A 14,500-nucleotide genomic window follows, 5' to 3' on the forward strand; every position below is an offset into this window, starting at 1 on the left:
GAGATTTATTATCCTCTTACTCCCAACACTTTTCTCATTTTTATGCAAGATGAGAAAAATTTAATAATTTTTTTATGCATTTTAAATTTGATTCCATTTCATTCCTATTCATAATCTCATTTTTATTTCTATTCTTATGTTTTAATTTCTTCCAACTAAGCGCTAGTGTTTTGTTAGGTTTTTGTTCTATTATTATTGTTCGTTGAACAAGTTTAAGGGAAACTTTAAACAAGAAAAAGTCTTTAGGAGAAGACTAATCTAAGTCTCATATCAAGACATAGCAAATACATATCAAGAATAGAAGGGATTCTATTTCTTGGTATGTTTCAAATGTTAGATTGTTGAAGTAAATTATAAGAAGATTGTGTTTTTGTAATTTTTGATACTTTACAAATTATAAGAAATAATTACATAAAATATTATTTTTTTTATAAAATTTTAATATTTTACCTTTAAAGATTTTATTTTATTTTTTTAGATTTTTACGGTGCTTTATAAAAACAATAAGAAAATAACAAAAAAAATTATATTAAAGTAATAAGAAAATAACATCTAAACAAATAACAAAAAATAACATACATATAATAAAAAATCAACAATAAATTAATAAAAATACAACATCAAAAGACTATATTTTTTGTAAATAAAATTATAAAAATATTTAAAATTTCCTAAAACAATATTTTTTTTTTGTTATTTTTGCAAAATAATTCCTATTAACTATGTAAAAATTGGCTTATCTGAATTTTATCCAATTTTTTATTTATTTCTTTGTAAAAACATTCACCCGAAAAGATGACCTCAAATAATAATAATAATAAATAAAAATATATATATTTTGGTTTTAATTTCAGTTCGAGCCTTCGTCTTCGTCTGGTCTTCCTCTTTTTACTATTTCATATTCTTCTCCGATTCCCATTCAGTAAGTTTCTCTTTCTGATTCATTTCTTTCAATAAAGCATAATAATCTCTGTAATTTAATGCACTGTTAGTGGACTTTCGAACTCGAACTCCCCCTAAGTAGTGTGAACTGTACTTTTTTTAAGCTCTTTAATTTTCTGGGTAAAAGTTCAAACTTTTTTCCAAGATTCTCTTCTTCAATGTCAAACTGTAGGATGTTTTTTCTTCTTATTTTGATGTTGGATCTTTTATCAGTACCACAGCTATTGAGAATTTGGAATTTGTTTTCTATCTCATGGTCAAATCTCTCTATGCATATTATAAAATTTATAATGTAATAGTTTTGTTTGTTTGCTAATTATGGTGTTTGTTAGATATAAATTGTGACAGTATGCTATGTTATTGATGAAATTAACGTTTTGGGTGTGAACATCCTTTTTGGAATTATTCATTACTGTTTCTGTTTGGATTCTAAGCTTTGATGTAAGTGAATAGAAATGTAGAAACTTGTCATTATTTTTCTGGCTTAGAAAGGCATGTCAGTTGAAAACATTACATAGAAAGATTTTCACAGAAACTACAGTTGAAAATTAGATTGTAGATCTTTGAAATTTTATAAGTAACATAATTGGGGAAACACTCTTATTGTTTTCACAGTGGATTTGGAGAAAGAAAGTGGAGCTGTAGATAGCTCTGTTGAAGTGGGTGTGGGTTCTTCAGGAGGAGGGCCAATTATGCAACCATATGTTGGTATGGAATTTGATTCAGAAGATGATGCAAGGAGATTCTATATTGAGTATGCTAGAAGAGTAGGATTTGTTGTGCGTGTTATGCAGCGTCGTCGTTCGGGTATTGATGGCAGAACTCTTGCTCGTCGTCTTGGATGTAATAAACAAGGTTTCTCTCCTAATCAAAGGGCTGCAATTGGGCCAGAGAAAAAGCCGCGACCCAGTGCGCGTGAGGGTTGTAATGCAACAATATTGGTGAAGATGGAAAAATCGGGTAAATGGGTGGTAACAAGATTTGTAAAGGACCATAATCATCCTCTGGTCATCACTGCTAATGGCTTCAGCACAGAGGTGAGTCTTTGAAAGTTTTAAGTACCTTTTGTGCCTGTTCATTTGATATTACCACATGTATTTATTACAATAAGTTATATGAGTAAGCAACCATAAAAGTTGTGTTGATGATCTTCGGTCCTTCATTGAACCCTTAGTTTGATACAGCCTACTAACTTGATTCCTTGATAATTTCGATTGCACCCGTTCAGCATTCTACAATCTTAACTGTATATACTGCATTTTTAGTACTTTTTGTTGTTCTTGCTTTATCACTTTTTCTCGTGTGTACATACCATTCTTTGTTTATTTACAAACTGACTAACAAGGCTGGTTCAACCGAAGGTTTTGTGGTTGTGCTTTCATGTTCAAGAGATTAAGATCCTTCTAATATTGCCAAATACTTTTAGTAGTCATTTTTTCCTTTGCTGAAGCTTGAAAAGTAGTCAGGGAGAACTTTTGTGAAGTCACTATCATTACCTTATTTCCATAGTCTCAAATACTCTCTCCCATGTTACTTTGATCTATTTGTTGGGTACAAATACTATACAACTATCTACTTTGTAGGAACCCCACTAAACCTAATTCGAAATAGCTTATTTGATAGTGTTCTATTATTTGTGCAGATGCTTTTGTTCTTTTCTTTTCCATTCACCTAAGTTTGTGTCTCTACATTATGATATTGATTTGCAGGGGGATAAAGATAAGAAAATTGAGGAGCTTACAATGGAGTTGAAACATCAGGAACATCTATGCGTGACGTATCGAGAAAACCTTCTGAGTTTCATGAAAAATGTTGAAGAGCAAACTGAAGAACTCTCTGGGAAGATCCAAGTTATAGTTGAAAATGTGAGAAGAGTAGAATCCAAATTGCAAAAACATTCCCGTCGTAGATAATCTTGAAATTAAATTCAACCTCTCTAGTGATGTACCATATTTTAGCTAGATTACAATATTAATCAAATTCAGCTCCACTAAACATTTTAGTTATGTACAGTTCAATTGGGAAAATGAGAATTACTTAGATCACCTGGTATAGGTTTGCACTCTTTTGGGGGGTTAATCATATAAATGGTTTGTTAAGATATGTTGCCAAAAGAGATGAGGTGATATTGTGTCATGACCAGTGAAGAAGAGCATTACTTAAATTATAATAAAACCATAGTCTAAAGGAAAAGGTGTTTGAAAGTAAAGTGTAATTATTAGGGTAGTAATTAAATAGTCTAATAATTACATTGTTTGATTATAAACGGCTGTTATAGTCACAAAGTAATCATAGATTTACAATGTGTGATCATCATACTCAGTCGCATAGAGTAAATTAAGTGAGATTATTTTGTAAATTTTAGTATTTTACGTTGTCATTTTGGCAATTTTTACATCCAGGTTCGGGTGATGGGGATTTAGGTTCAGGGATATGTGGTGAGGGTTCCAAGTCCACTTGGGGTTTGAGTCTCAAGCCCGAGTTGTGTCAACATCCAAGAGAACACAAATACTATAATTATTTATTAATAAAATTAAATAATATTCATAAAAAAATATATTTCGAGTTTGATTCTCATTTTAAAAATTAAAAATGAAATAAATTTACTAAATATACTTTTCAAAAATGAAATACAGTATTTAGCGAAAAAATATATTTCTACAATAACAATTATTAAAGCGTTACTCTGTGATAACTTGTTGTAGCAAGTTGGTTACTAGAAACAATTGCATAAATAAATTATGCCGAAAGTAAAAATCACAAGTAAGTTATACATGATATCAATATTATTCTGAATATTACTAGTCCACAGAGCTACGACCAGGAAATGAAATCAATTAATAAAGTATTAAATATTACAAACATATAAATTGGCTTATACAAAGTTTGAATCCCTTTAAACCTTTGTCACAACCTGTTATAATATACTTTGCTAATCTAATTTTTGAAACACATCAAGTATTAAAATTCTTTCGGTCCTTTAAGTGCTCACTTCCTCCCAAAATAAGGATTTAACAAATTTTCTCTCGAAGACCACCACTTATTCACAGGGACGAACCTACTTGCATTCATGCCCCCACTAACAAAATTATTGCCTTTTAAAAAATTAAATGTAATTTTTTAATTTAATAATTATAGATTAAAATAGTAGAAAAGCCCTCACAAAATTAAATTAATCTAGTAAAAGTGATTATAATACAAGTATAAATATTTTTTAATGATAAATAAGTTCCCAAAAAATAAAAATGTTCAGTCCGTCACTACTTGTTCAATGCTTGAAGCTATTCTACAATACAAGCTAACTAAAACTCAGCTAAATGCTTTAAATTTTTACAAAAGAAACACTATTCTCACAAACTTGAATGGGAAAATAAAGTAATAAAAGAGAAAGATTCTATTTATACATATCTTTCCTAATTCCATCCAAATTTATAAGCTACAAAAATAGTTGTGTATTGCTTTTTGAGTCTTAAGATTAGTTGAGAAAAAGGATGAGGTGATAGTTGATACCTACTTTTCCAACAGTGTCATAACCAATGAAGAAGGGCATTACTAAAGTTATAATAAATCCGTAACATAACCTAAAGCAAATATATGTATATTGTCTGTTCGAGTTGCTAGAACAAACTTTTCTTTACATCATTTCAATCAAATACATTTCTGAGAATGGCTTAGAGGATTAAAACAGCCAAGCTCAATTCTCAAACTTGTTTTGTCACCATTCATACAGATTAAACTGAAATTTTCAACAGATGAGTGTTGACCAAAACCTCATACAATGAGTAAGAAATGACACAGGTTATCTTTTTTGTGGAGGCTTCTTAAGTCCAGATTCAACCTCTCTAATGTTGTTAACAACAAGTCCTATTTTAGTTGATAGTGTTTCTGTCTGCTCATCGATATCCTTCAAAAATGTAAGCAGTAGCCCGCGATATAATTCACATAGATGATCTTGATGCTTAAGTTCCATTGTGAGATCCTCAATCCTTCTATCTACTGAATCCTGCAAGTGTAAATTGTAAACAAATTAGTTTCAAGAGGGGTCATAACCAATTCACTCAATCCTCCATAATCTAAACTTGAAAGCTCGATTTTGTGTGAGGCCTATACTTTATGTGACAGATATTAATGAATCTTTATTCATGATCTTCTACCAAAGCTAAAATTCAATCTCCAACTAAAAGAATATGGCATTATCAGTAGGAGAACCAGGTTTTGAAAGCATAAAATTCGAGAAGAAAGCTAGTTTTTTATCAGACAAAATAGAGAGAAAAGAAACAAAAAAACAAAAAACATTTTACTTGTATATTGGCAGTAAATTAAACAGTGCTTTTTTATGCAAAGAAAGAAAGATAACCATTGTACTTGTACATCTTCCAAATTGAAATATCGAATCACTAATCCATAATGTTATTCATATAACACAGTAACTCTTGGCCTCTACTTAAAGCATAGTAGTTCTATTGACACAGAACCAAATGACAAACATAAGCTAAACAAGTAGTCGTATTTCTCCAAATGATTTTCTAGCTGGATTGAATAGCAGTAACAGCAGCTAACAAACATGATCACCACTCTATAAACTAACTAATAAAGAAGACGTAAAAATTACACATAAATAAGCTAGTTGTTTCTGAAATGAGATTAACTTACAATAGGTCGTCTATCAGGAACAATAAGCGGATGAGTATGGTCCTTCTCAAAGCTTGTGACAACCCATTTTCCAGACTTAGTAGCTTTCACCCGTATCATTGCTTTGCAACCTTCTCTTGACTTCGCCCTCGGTCGATGTTTTCGAACATGGCCAACTTTATCTGCAGTTTTGGCTGAAAAACCTTGCTTATTGCACGATAGTTGGCGAGAAATAATGCTCTTATCAACCACTGATCGACGGCACGTGCCAATACGCACAATAAATCCTACACGTCTCGAATATTCATCATAAAACTTTTTGGCAGCCTCTTCAGATTCAAACTCCATACCAATACAAGGTTCTAAAGCTGAGCCTTCTTCCTGGGCATTCAAAATCCTTTCAGCTTGAGGTTCAATTGTTACAGTTTCCTCATCAAAATTCACTATCACAAAAGAAAAATACCATTTATCATAAGCGACAACGCCTTCCCCATGCATATTCAAATTATACACACAACTATAAACAAGAAGTCCAAGTTCAGTCTAGATACAAATGTAGAAGTTTAATTAGAACAGTTTCGCACCATTAATGATTTCAGAGCTTAAACAAACTCCAAACTAAGGCAAATTAGACACTTACCAATACATGGTCCTAAAGCTGAACCTTCTTCATGGGCATCCAAAACCCTTCCAGTTTGAGGCTCAGTTGTTCCAGTTTCCTGATCCAAATTCACTATCACAATTTCACAAAAGAAAAATAAAATTCATCATAAGTGACAACTCTTTCCCAATACATGCTCAAATATACACAAAACTATAAACAAGAAGCCCAAGATAAGTCTAGACACAAATGTACAAATTTAATTAGATTACTTTCACACCATTCACGATTTCAGAGCTTAAACAACTCTAAACTGAGGTAGATTAGATACTTACCAATACATGGTTCTAAAGCTGAACGTTCTTCATGGAAATTCAAAACCCTTTCAGCTTGTGGTTCAGTTGTTCCAGTTTCCTCATCCAAATTCACTATCACTAAAGAAAAATACCACTTTATCATAAGTGGACAACTCTTTCTCCATACATAACATAAAACAAGAAATCCAAGTTCAATCTAGACACAAATGTAGAAATTTAATTAGATTAATTTCGCACCATTAACGATTTCAGAGCTTAAGCAAACTCTAAATTAAGGTCATTTAGAAGCAAATCATGCTTTGGAACATAGAAAATAGCAGAATTTGTTGACATAGGGGTAGTTTTGTCAGAAACAAACAATGGGCATACATATAATTAATCGATGATTTTAAACTGGACAATAAAACTTGAGATACCAATTTTCTCGGCAACCAAACAGCTTATTAATTATTTCTATCTAACAATTTACCTGAGTGAAAAATGGAAAAGAAAAGCCTTATCACAAAATAAAAAAGATTGGGCAAGTTTATACAAAAGTATAGAGCTCACCCATTGAAACTGAGCTGGGTTGATGATCAATTCAACATATACAAAGCTTCAATTTCCATTGCAGAAAGAAGGCGGTTTTCGATTTTTTGTGGGTTTTTGGCGCAATTAACAAAACCAACACAAAGTGAACTTTTCGAGGCTAATTGAAAGCCAGCAGTCGACTTTAAACGACACCGTTCTCGTTCTGCTTCAGAATCTAAAAACGCCGTCGTTTTGAGTCTTCAAAAATTGGTTACAGATAGAATTAATGGTCAAAGTCAAGCTCTTTTCAACTATGGAATTGGAAAGTTTATTTCTCCTTATCCAAAAATCCTTTTTAAATTTTCTTAAAGGTCGGATTTTTTTTTTAATTCCTGTATTTTTAGAATAGAGATAATAATATACTATTTTAATTTTAGTCATTTTTTTTAATTTGATTAAATAGAACCAAATTTTTTGCACAAAATTTAAAAAATTATTCGTCATACTAGAAATTGAGAGTTATTAAGTTTTGTTTTAAAAATATAAATTTAATTTATAAAAGAGAATCCAATCTTTACCTTTTATTTAGAAGAATTTTTTGAAAATTATTGATTTCAAAATAATATTTCAAAAGAATGGTGCATGAAATTCTATTTAATTTAAATAAAAGGTGTATACTAATGATCCAATTAAAGCAGAATAAGGTATAAGACCCTTATAACTGACACATAGTTATTAGAATTATTAAATCTACTCTACTGAAGGGATGAGGAAGGGATATGTACTACGTGATACCTTTTCCGTAATTAAAAAAAAAAAATTAACACTTCTTCCTTCTTTTTCAATTTTTCAAAATCTTGCTATCTTCTTTCAAGGCTTCTTCAAGTCCAAGATTTCCCATGTGTGTCATCATATTTGCTATAAACATAAATCTTTCTTTCCATTGAACCTCTCCATCTCAAATTTTAATGTCGACATCTTGATAAGAACTTATTCCTAACCAGTAATCAAGTTCTTGATTATGAAAGAACTTCAAAATTCCTTAAGTCTTGGAGATCTTAATTTTTGAATCCAATAGAAGCAACTTTGACGCAGCAAGTATCCCAATTCTAATACCAATTTTTTAGAATTTCCAACCTGCAATACACACAAAACCAGCAAAAATCTCAATTCAAAAAACACAAACAAGAAAACATAACACAATGCAAACACTTGTGATCAAAAAATAATAAAAGCAAGAAAAGATAAAACAAATAAGAACACAACCAATTTACTTGGTTCAGATGCGAGTCAATGTGACTGGTCCTACTCTAAGGCTAAGGTAGTGTCTTGAGTTGAATTCACTATGTAGAAATGTGCTACACACTCTCAGATCAAAAAATATATTCTTCACTTAAGCTCCCATTACAAATTTCTTTTATCGAATACAAGTTTTTTTTTTTTTTTTTTTTTTTATGAATTTCTCTCTAGAAATATCATTATATAATTTTTGTCACATTAAGAGTTTAAATATATATATAAGGTGAGAAAGAGAGTGGATGAGCTTAAGTAAGTTGTAACACAATTAACATATTCTGTTACAAATCGTTAAGCTAAGTCTTGAGTATTTTACTAAAATTGGCAACAAGCAAGTCTTCAAACACAACAAGAGCCGGAATAGATAAGTCTAACAAATGTTCAAATATATAGAGACCAAAACCTCCACAAATTATCGAAATTATCAAATCTACTGAAAAAATGAGAAAAGGATCTACACCACGTAATACTCTTTTCATTAATAAAAAAAATTCTTACCAATTTAAGATTTAGTTGAACCAAAATATTATTTTTAACCCAAAATAAAAAAAAAAATATTGGAACCATTTTTTTGTTGAAAGAAAATATATATGAGATACATAAACTTTTCCAAACAAATTAAAATAAAATACATGCAACCTTTTGGACGATAAATAATTTTCAATTAATTTTTTTTTTTTTGACTCAATTAATTTCTATTAGCACAGGAAAAGTTTAATTAAGCAAAATTATTTGTTTATATTTTTTGGGTTTTTTTTAAATAATTCTTTCTCGCGGCTAACTCAAGTCTCAAGGTCCAAAAATGGCCTCTCGTGGCAGATTTGACGTCTCTGTCAGTCTTCTTCTTCTTCGGACTGTGCTGTAATCCTACGCCAAACTGTTCCTCTTCAAGCTTAGGGTTAGGGTTTCTCTAACATTCTAAATATTTTTATGTTCGAATCCGTCTCGGTAGGAAAATCAACGAAAGCTAGATTTTCTCTGTTGTTAATATTGAAAATGGATTAGTAGTAATCATTTTTCACAATCAGATCTCTTTTGAGGAGGAGCGAGCTTCCAGTTCAATGGTGTAGCTGTTTCTGTACCATCTTCTCAGTTGCATTGGTTTTTATTACCAAATCAGTCAGAGTCAGGTATGGAGTATGAGTATTGTATTGTGAATTGGATTAGGATTCTTGTAGCAAGAAGATATTTCTGTATGTGTATTTTTGAACTGTTTAAACTGACTAGTTGGATAATTATATATGTGAATGAGAATGAAACAAGATACTGATCATTAATGGAGGCACTTTCGTTCTCCATCTAACGATCTTGTTCAAAATTATTGTAATTAATTTCATCTTTGGGATTTTAGCAAGCTGAAATTCATCAAAGCCTATGAGTTTTTTTTGGTGATTTGAGTATGGAGATTCCTTTGCAAAGGGTTCTTATTAGACGGAATTGGAAGAAATTACACTTTTTAAGGTTAGGAAAGAATGAGAATGAATAAAAAAAAATGAATGGTAAAACTAATTTCTCAGTTGTGCAAGTAAACATAACATACATGTTTTATTGATATTGTTTTCACTTTTGATTCGTTTGTAAGTCATATGTAAACTTCTTAGAAGATGAAGAAATCTGAAGTACTCTTTCCTGCATTGCAGACTTGTAATGGAAATTGCATCCAGCCAGTCATTTGATTCAGACGAAGGAGAACAGTGTCTGCCCATCGAAAGCCATGGTGAAACCGAACACATGGCTGATGATGAGATTGCAGAACATGTTGACCAGTTTGAAGAAAGTTTACCCATGACAGGCAATGTTATAGAGCCGTACATTGGCATGGAGTTCAAATCAAGGGACGATGCTCGAGAATTTTTTATTGTTTATGGAAGGCATACTGGATTTACTGTACGTATTCATCATAACAGGCGGTCACGGATAAACAACATGGTGATAGGTCAGGATTTTGTTTGTTCGAAAGAAGGTTTTCGTGAAAAGAAATATGCGAGCAGGAAAGATAGAGTTCTTCCTCCTCCACCTGTTACCAGAGAAGGATGTCCTGTAATGCTGAGGGTGGCTTTAAGAGATGGAGAGAAGTGGGCCGTCACCAAATTTATAAAAAAGCATAATCACACGTTAATGTCTCCAAGTAAAGTTCCATGGCGAGGGTCTAGCAAGCACATGATCACTGAGGTTTGTTTTCTTGTTCTGTTTAACTGGCGTTAAGTTGAGATTTACTTCATAATTCAAAATTAGGCTACTCAAGACTTGTTATCTGTTGATTGAGAAAGGAAAAACTTTTATACCAAAATCAAAAGTCCTCATCTGTGTCTAATGTTTTTGTTATGTTTCACCATTTTTGTACCTGTTTGCAGGATGAGAAGGATCGGAGAATAGGTGAACTGACACTTGAACTAAGCAAAGAAAGACAGAGATGTAAACGTAGATGTGCAGTTTACCGGGAACAATTGCATATGATCTTGAAAGACATAGAGCACCATACTGATCACTTGTCAAAAAGAGTTCAAGATATTGTTCAAAACATACAGGAGTTTGAGAATGAAGATTCATAATTTTAGTTCTCTGTCTACAAGTTCCATTTTACTTTTGATAATGTACTATTTTCAAAGTTATCAATACTAATTTAGTAAGGTACACACAATACAAGACAGGGCTCCATCTTCTACATGTTAATTTTGGGTGTTATGAGCTTTAAACCAAGAATGTAAATCTTCCGTTCAAGTTGCTTGACATTTCTATGTTCAACTACTCAAATTTGTGGAAGGATTAGATGTAAATTTTGAGTAGTGGGAATGGAAAACAAGAGGCCATGCAATATGACATCAGAAGATGCAATTAATTTTATGTGCAATTGCATTTAAAGCAGGCATCTACTTTCAAGAAGTATAGGGCTGATTTGAGCAGGAGCTGAAAGGAAATACTGGTTGAAACAAAAACTGAACCTTTGTTGAAAAAATATCAATGAAATTGATTATGGTAGCTAAATATTTTACAAAACTATCTTCTATTCTTCAAACGAAAAGCAGCACGAATAAACAACTTGTCAACCTCGTCGAAATTCTGCAAATCCACATCTTCACTGGATGATTTAGCATTCTTGGAATCTTGTGATATTTGACGCAAGTGATCCTGAAAATCTTCAGGTTCTTCATAGTTTTTCACTGGAAACTTTTCGAACTCTTCCAAATAAAGTGGTCGTTCTCCTTTCTCCTCAGCCTCCCTCTCGGAGTCAGTTTCGAAAATGTCTGATAGATCTTCAGAATCGGAAGCCAATGCAGCTTTCATCACAAGATCACGCGCTGAACATTGTTTGCTCTCATCTGCCATTTTCTCCCACTGGAGTTTTGAATAACTTTCAGAGTCTGTACTCTGTAAAACAGTTTCATCGGTTTTTTCAACAACATCAGTGATATTTGCAGGCTTGCTTTTAGCCTGAGACTGCAACAATACAAGATCCTGCTGGAGCTTGGGAAGATACTTCCTCACAGCACGGAGGCCATCTCTATACTTGGATTTATCCAAAGCCTAAACAGATGAGATAACAGCCAGTGAAAAGTATTAGCTGCGCAAGTTCAAAGCCAAACACAAATCTCCATGGTACAATACAACTAGTGGTAATAACAAACATAACTAAATCTAAGCCTATTCAGCAAAACTCAACATTAACAAATGCATTCAGACCAAGAGCTTTATCAAAAGGCAGGAAGCTAAAGAAAACAAAAGTTTGTTCCTTTCTAGGATTTGATAGGATAAGCTAAGCTTAATGTAGCAATGTGGACAAAGAGAAACAAGAAGATACCTTCCTCCTAGAAAGAGCGACCCTAGGTGACATTATTTCAGTTGGTGGCTGAGAATAGTTCTTCCCTCTGTACATAATTATAGTGTTTTCTTCGTGAATATCAAGCACAATCCCTCCAGTTAATCTCGCCAGTTCAGTAGCAATCTCTCTAACCTCCTCAGGCGTAAATGTCTTCACCACCACCTGCAGAGTCTGATGTTTCTTCCAATGCAAGTGCATGTTCAGAATAACACCCTGGTAGATTCCTCTTCTACCAACTGGAACATAATTCTTGCACTTGAGTCCCATTTTTAAAAAGAAAAAATGCTCCTCTGGGGTCAAAATTTCCGGGTCATGGGTTGTCTCAGATGACTCACTAGGTTCAATCTTTTTAAGAGCTTCAACATATCTTGCCTCCTTCTTTTGAGCCTGGGATACAACAAGAAAGAAAGAAAGATAAACTATACTATAACTATAAGCTAAAGTAGCAAAAATGAAACTTAATCAATCTAAACACTAAAAAGCTTAGATGACCTTTCTCAATTTGTAGAGTATTTTTTCTTCTGGTGTCATTCTCTCATAATCTTTCTTCTTCTTCCACCTAAAGAACTTTAGCCACCTCACAACTGCTCTTTTCCCTTTGAGCTTCATCCTCTTCATCTTGGTACTACCAACTCCATCATCAACAGCAGCATTAATTTCAGTGTCATTTGTTGGCTCCACAACCTTGTCAACCATGCGTAGGCATGAAGCTGAGTGAAACCATTGTTGCCCATCTAAGAGAAACCTTCTATTACTACCATGGAGGTATCCAAAAGCAGGCTCCTGAACAATAACCTTGCATAGAAAACCATCCAAACTATTCTTCCGTGAGTAAGACACAAATATCTATTGTTGCAATGAAAATCTCTAATTACATGAAATTGAATTCTATAACTTCAAATACATTAAAAAAAAAGTATAAGAGGAGTTCAAGCTTTTCTACAGTAAAGTACCATCATTTTATTTCTTCAACAAATTATTCAGTTTCCATCAAGAAATTTGAAAACTTTAATGGTGAAAAATAAAGCTCCATCTCAATTCATGATGAACCGCACACACACACACACATATATATAAATATATTTGAATGGTAAGATACAGATAAGAGAAAACTGCAGTATTATTGTACTAAATTAAGCAGAGAAGAAAGAGGTACCTGATTCTGTAAAAGATGGGTTTGCACAAAAGAATCTTAAACTGTTTGTGGGATCTCCGTAGTGAGAGTGAAGCCAAGGCCCTCATCGCCATAGCTCCAATCAAAACCCTTAAAATTGGAAATTTTGGTATGAACTAAGAACACGCCTGTGACTCCATCTGATCTGCCATGGCTACTGAATATGGGCCTGGGCCAGTGGAAATGGGCCAGAAGCTTGGGTGCCCTTTGATTAATGTGAGGAAATTAGACTGTACTCTTTTTATATTGTCTTTTTTTAAGATTTATCATTTTCATTTTTTTTTAACATTATACCAATTTTGTTCCTTATCACTTTAAAATACTTTCTATGGGACTCTCTCAAAGTATTTTAGGTACAATAAGTATAAAAAGAGATATGTTTCAATTAAATATAAAATTAGAGATAAATTTAATTAATTAATTAATAAAATTAGTAATTTTTAACTAAGCCCTTTGATTTTGGATTATTTCAGAATTATGAAAAAATATTTACAAAAATACCGGATTTACAGTTTTTAATATTTTTACAAAAATGCCTCTGTTTTTTTTTTTTTTTTTTTTTTTTGAATGAATGCCTCTGTTTTTTTTTTCTTTTTTGAGATACAGAAAATTGGTGTTCTCTGTTTCTTGATAGTTTTTTCTTGTTGAAATACAGACAACTGTGACAGTTGGTTTTATACTTTTATTTGGTTATATTAGTGGAGTAGTTGAGAACTAACTGAGTATTGTATAAGTACAAATATAAATTTGATAAGTGTGCATTATAATCACAAAATATCTATACATACATATTTATTTATATAGAAAGTAGAATTCAATCTTGTTTTCTTGAAATTTGTAAATTAAACTATCAGGACTCAAAGAACACAACCAAATCTAAAGTGAAAGTATCATACGAATGAATTGTTATAAAGGTGGGAAAGCAAACTAAAAAATCCATGTAACTGAAGAAGGAGAGTTGAGAAAGAGAGTATGTGCAACCGGGTTCATCCAACTATATGGTGTACTCAACTAATCACTAACAAAAAACTTAAAAAATCACTATATATAATGATTGTTTAGAACCAAACTCATAAGTAGTGTGTTTCTGTATTAGTGGGGAGGTTGTTGCACATAAAAATCTTGCATGAAGAACACTGAACATGGATAGCTAGATTTCATCAAGATATGAACCGACAAGACTTTAAATATTAGTGGGGTGCCTTTGC

At 32.1% G+C, this 14,500-nt stretch overlaps 4 protein-coding genes across 9 annotated transcripts; 2 read left to right on the top strand and 2 right to left on the bottom strand.

Moving 5' to 3' along the window:
- The first annotated feature begins 794 nt into the window (after window positions 1-794).
- On the top strand, window positions 795-2,987 carry LOC115712020 (protein FAR1-RELATED SEQUENCE 5). Its single transcript, XM_030640223.2, has 3 exons — window positions 795-922; window positions 1,558-1,979; window positions 2,652-2,987. Coding segments are annotated over exons 1-3 (627 nt in total). The 5' UTR covers window positions 795-921; the 3' UTR covers window positions 2,856-2,987.
- A 1,504-nt stretch (window positions 2,988-4,491) lies between these two features.
- On the bottom strand, window positions 4,492-7,290 carry LOC115715285 (uncharacterized). Of its 2 annotated transcripts, none has more exons than XM_030644134.2 (5): window positions 7,042-7,290; window positions 6,511-6,688; window positions 6,215-6,307; window positions 5,596-6,017; window positions 4,492-4,945 (listed from the first exon to the last, which is right to left on the bottom strand). In XM_030644134.2, exons 2-5 carry the CDS (start codon window positions 6,632-6,634, stop codon window positions 4,742-4,744), a joined length of 843 nt encoding a protein of 280 aa, XP_030499994.2. In that variant the 5' UTR covers window positions 6,635-6,688; window positions 7,042-7,290; the 3' UTR covers window positions 4,492-4,741. The 2 variants fall into 2 exon arrangements, with proteins under 2 accessions (XP_030499994.2, XP_030499995.2); XM_030644135.2 differs by having other exon boundaries at window positions 6,511-6,609; window positions 7,042-7,287.
- Window positions 7,291-8,849: 1,559 nt separating this feature from the next.
- LOC115714032 (protein FAR1-RELATED SEQUENCE 12) lies at window positions 8,850-11,146 on the top strand. 3 transcript variants are annotated; one of them, XM_030642546.2, is made up of 4 exons: window positions 8,850-9,196; window positions 9,327-9,428; window positions 9,939-10,470; window positions 10,653-11,146. In XM_030642546.2, the coding sequence occupies exons 3-4, from the start codon at window positions 9,946-9,948 to the stop codon at window positions 10,848-10,850; spliced, it is 723 nt and encodes a 240-aa protein (XP_030498406.2). In that variant the 5' UTR covers window positions 8,850-9,196; window positions 9,327-9,428; window positions 9,939-9,945; the 3' UTR covers window positions 10,851-11,146. The 3 variants fall into 3 exon arrangements, with proteins under 3 accessions (XP_030498406.2, XP_030498408.2, XP_060970618.1); XM_030642548.2 differs by having other exon boundaries at window positions 9,022-9,246; window positions 10,653-10,971; XM_061114635.1 differs by having other exon boundaries at window positions 9,022-9,428.
- Window positions 11,147-11,222: 76 nt separating this feature from the next.
- On the bottom strand, window positions 11,223-13,430 carry LOC115714031 (uncharacterized CRM domain-containing protein At3g25440, chloroplastic). 3 transcript variants are annotated; one of them, XM_030642543.2, is made up of 4 exons: window positions 13,275-13,430; window positions 12,611-12,935; window positions 12,098-12,505; window positions 11,223-11,823 (listed from the first exon to the last, which is right to left on the bottom strand). In XM_030642543.2, exons 1-4 carry the CDS (start codon window positions 13,364-13,366, stop codon window positions 11,296-11,298), a joined length of 1,353 nt encoding a protein of 450 aa, XP_030498403.2. In that variant the 5' UTR covers window positions 13,367-13,430; the 3' UTR covers window positions 11,223-11,295. The 3 variants fall into 3 exon arrangements, with proteins under 3 accessions (XP_030498403.2, XP_030498405.2, XP_030498404.2); XM_030642545.2 differs by having other exon boundaries at window positions 12,611-12,913; window positions 13,275-13,418; XM_030642544.2 differs by lacking the exon at window positions 13,275-13,430 and adding an exon at window positions 13,072-13,252 and having other exon boundaries at window positions 12,611-12,913.
- Window positions 13,431-14,500: the final 1,070 nt, after the last annotated feature.

Source organism: Cannabis sativa, chromosome 4 (genome assembly GCF_029168945.1).
Source record: "Cannabis sativa cultivar Pink pepper isolate KNU-18-1 chromosome 4, ASM2916894v1, whole genome shotgun sequence".
Classification (NCBI taxonomy): Eukaryota; Viridiplantae; Streptophyta; class Magnoliopsida; order Rosales; family Cannabaceae; genus Cannabis; species Cannabis sativa.

What these genes read in the sequence shown, in the direction of transcription:
- LOC115714031 (XM_030642543.2), bottom strand. Translation starts at nt 13,366, where the DNA reads ATGGCGATGAGGGCCTTGGCTTCACTCTCACTACGGAGATCCCACAAA. An exon ending in CCCATCTTTTACAGAATCAG is followed by an intron (nt 12,936 to 13,274) that starts GTACCTCTTTCT and finishes ACGGAAGAATAG; the next exon opens with TTTGGATGGTTTTCTATGCA. An exon ending in TCGCTCTTTCTAGGAGGAAG is followed by an intron (nt 11,824 to 12,097) that starts GTATCTTCTTGT and finishes TCATCTGTTTAG; the next exon opens with GCTTTGGATAAATCCAAGTA.
- LOC115712020 (XM_030640223.2), top strand. An exon ending in CTAATGGCTTCAGCACAGAG is followed by an intron (nt 1,980 to 2,651) that starts GTGAGTCTTTGA and finishes ATTGATTTGCAG; the next exon opens with GGGGATAAAGATAAGAAAAT.
- LOC115715285 (XM_030644134.2), bottom strand. Translation starts at nt 6,634, where the DNA reads ATGATAAAGTGGTATTTTTCTTTAGTGATAGTGAATTTGGATGAGGAA. An exon ending in AGCTTTAGAACCATGTATTG is followed by an intron (nt 6,308 to 6,510) that starts GTAAGTATCTAA and finishes AAATTGTGATAG; the next exon opens with TGAATTTGGATCAGGAAACT. An exon ending in AGCTTTAGGACCATGTATTG is followed by an intron (nt 6,018 to 6,214) that starts GTAAGTGTCTAA and finishes CTTTTGTGATAG; the next exon opens with TGAATTTTGATGAGGAAACT.
- LOC115714032 (XM_030642546.2), top strand. Translation starts at nt 9,946, where the DNA reads ATGGAAATTGCATCCAGCCAGTCATTTGATTCAGACGAAGGAGAACAG. An exon ending in GCAAGCACATGATCACTGAG is followed by an intron (nt 10,471 to 10,652) that starts GTTTGTTTTCTT and finishes ACCTGTTTGCAG; the next exon opens with GATGAGAAGGATCGGAGAAT.